The sequence below is a fragment of the Berghia stephanieae genome, chromosome 6, assembly GCF_034508935.2.
Source record: "Berghia stephanieae isolate SIO BIC M18660-M18661 chromosome 6, UCSD_Bste_1.3, whole genome shotgun sequence".
NCBI classification, from domain to species: domain Eukaryota; kingdom Metazoa; phylum Mollusca; class Gastropoda; order Nudibranchia; family Aeolidiidae; genus Berghia; species Berghia stephanieae.
In genome coordinates, this window is record NC_088365.1 from 19646226 (window position 1) to 19647913 (window position 1688).

The 1688-nt window shown below is 41.6% G+C and overlaps 1 protein-coding gene across 1 annotated transcript in view; it reads right to left on the bottom strand.

The window, feature by feature from the left end:
• Positions 1-413, bottom strand: part of LOC144974629 (uncharacterized) — a 131970-nt gene extending 131557 nt beyond the window's left edge. The window contains exon 1 of the mRNA XM_078917694.1: positions 1-413. This exon is cut by the window's left edge and continues 24 nt beyond it. Coding sequence (XP_078773820.1) covers positions 1-46 — 46 coding nt within the window. The 5' untranslated portion in view covers positions 47-413.
• Positions 414-1688: the final 1275 nt, after the last annotated feature.

Sequence of the window (1688 nt, forward strand, 5' to 3'; positions counted from 1 at the left end):
TCAGGATACAATCCAAGAACATACGAGATCTAAAACACCCCGACATTTTGGAAAATTAATTAATCTTCTTGTCAGCAAAAATGATCACAACGTCACTTGATAAAAAACTCAAATTGTTTTCCGCGCAACAAGACAGACACACGGGAGCGGAACGTTCCCAAAACGGACCGTTTAATACCCTTAATATCCTTGTCCGAGACGAAGTAACATCGGAGGAATTAATACCTCTCTCTCGAGATCAACGTGGATAGTATATCCTTTATCGTTATTCATCAGAAGACACGTGCGCTAGCCCGCGCATGCTCACTGACAATGCGAAGACTTTGATTCCTTATGATCCAAAAAGCCTTATCCGTTTTGTTCGCTCTTTTACTACTAAATGGTTCATTCCCGTTAGCCACTGACCAGTATTATTTGACTCACGCCGAATGAACAAGTCTGCGATGCCTGCCAGTTACGCCAGCAAGGGAGTGAGTGCACGCCATTTCCATTTCTCTCCCCCCTCTCTCTCTTTCCTCTTCTCGTAGTCGCCCCCTTTTTTTCAATGTAAAAGATACGTAATGTAATTATTGGGTTGCATCCCTTGTGAATGGGAAATTTATTGTTTCCGCGTTGGAGAATGCAGGATTAATTAATGAAGAGAATATTTGGTAATATCATGCTGAAACAGAAGACGTAGGCGGGAGAGGAATATTTTTATACAGAATGTCTAGGTTTGTTGTATAAGGATTAAATAGCAGATTGCGTGGTATAGCGTTAGTTTAAAAAGGCAGGATAAGATTCCTGCTGATGTACAATGTGTTGTCTTATAACACACGGATCTGATCGTAGCCATCGTTATGTTATAGCCTGACACTGAAATCAAAAAGGACTGCAGTTTGACGTCATTATTTGGTTTTTGCAAAAGACTGGCATTTTGACGTCATTTTTTTGGTCAGTATCAGGCCATAACTTGACGAAGGCCACGGCCTGACACTAGCCAAAAAATGACGTCAAAATGCCAGTCTTTGGCCACAAAAGAAAGCAAATCGTGAGTTGTATTCAATAGTTCAACAAATGGGACCACTTGTTTCCATGAGCTCTACTAACAACTCACTTACTTGGCGGTGCGAAAACCGAATAATGACGTCAAAATGCCAGTCTTTTTGGGTTTTAGTGTCAGGCTATAACTTAACGATGGCTACAATCTGAGTCTGATCAGTGACCAGATTAATTACTCTTACCCCGATGTTGTATCCTGACACATTTCCTACTTTTATTTTATATTTAATTTTTTAAAATTGAGCTTTTATATAGCGCAATATCCACTAAACGTGCTTAAAGCGCTTTACAAGGGGTCCCTGGCCAACAGCAACACTTAACATGCAGGACGTGACATGGCGCCAGTTAGGCGATATTATAATTTTTTCGGACATAGACAACGCTGTTAACGGCCAGGTTAACTCATTTTACACCTGAGTACCGTGAGATAATGTGAGTAAAAAGCTTTTTCCAAGGACTCAACTGTGTGCCGATCGAGGCTCGAACCCAGGAACTTCCGATCCGAAAGCGAGTGTCATACCACAAGACCACAAAGCCGCAATGCATTTAGATTGACATATTCCCATACCTTCCAAACACATGGACTCTTCTACGGGCTATCCTGTCGGTTAGAGCAGCATTGGACTCCTTCTAGGCTATGAACCCTA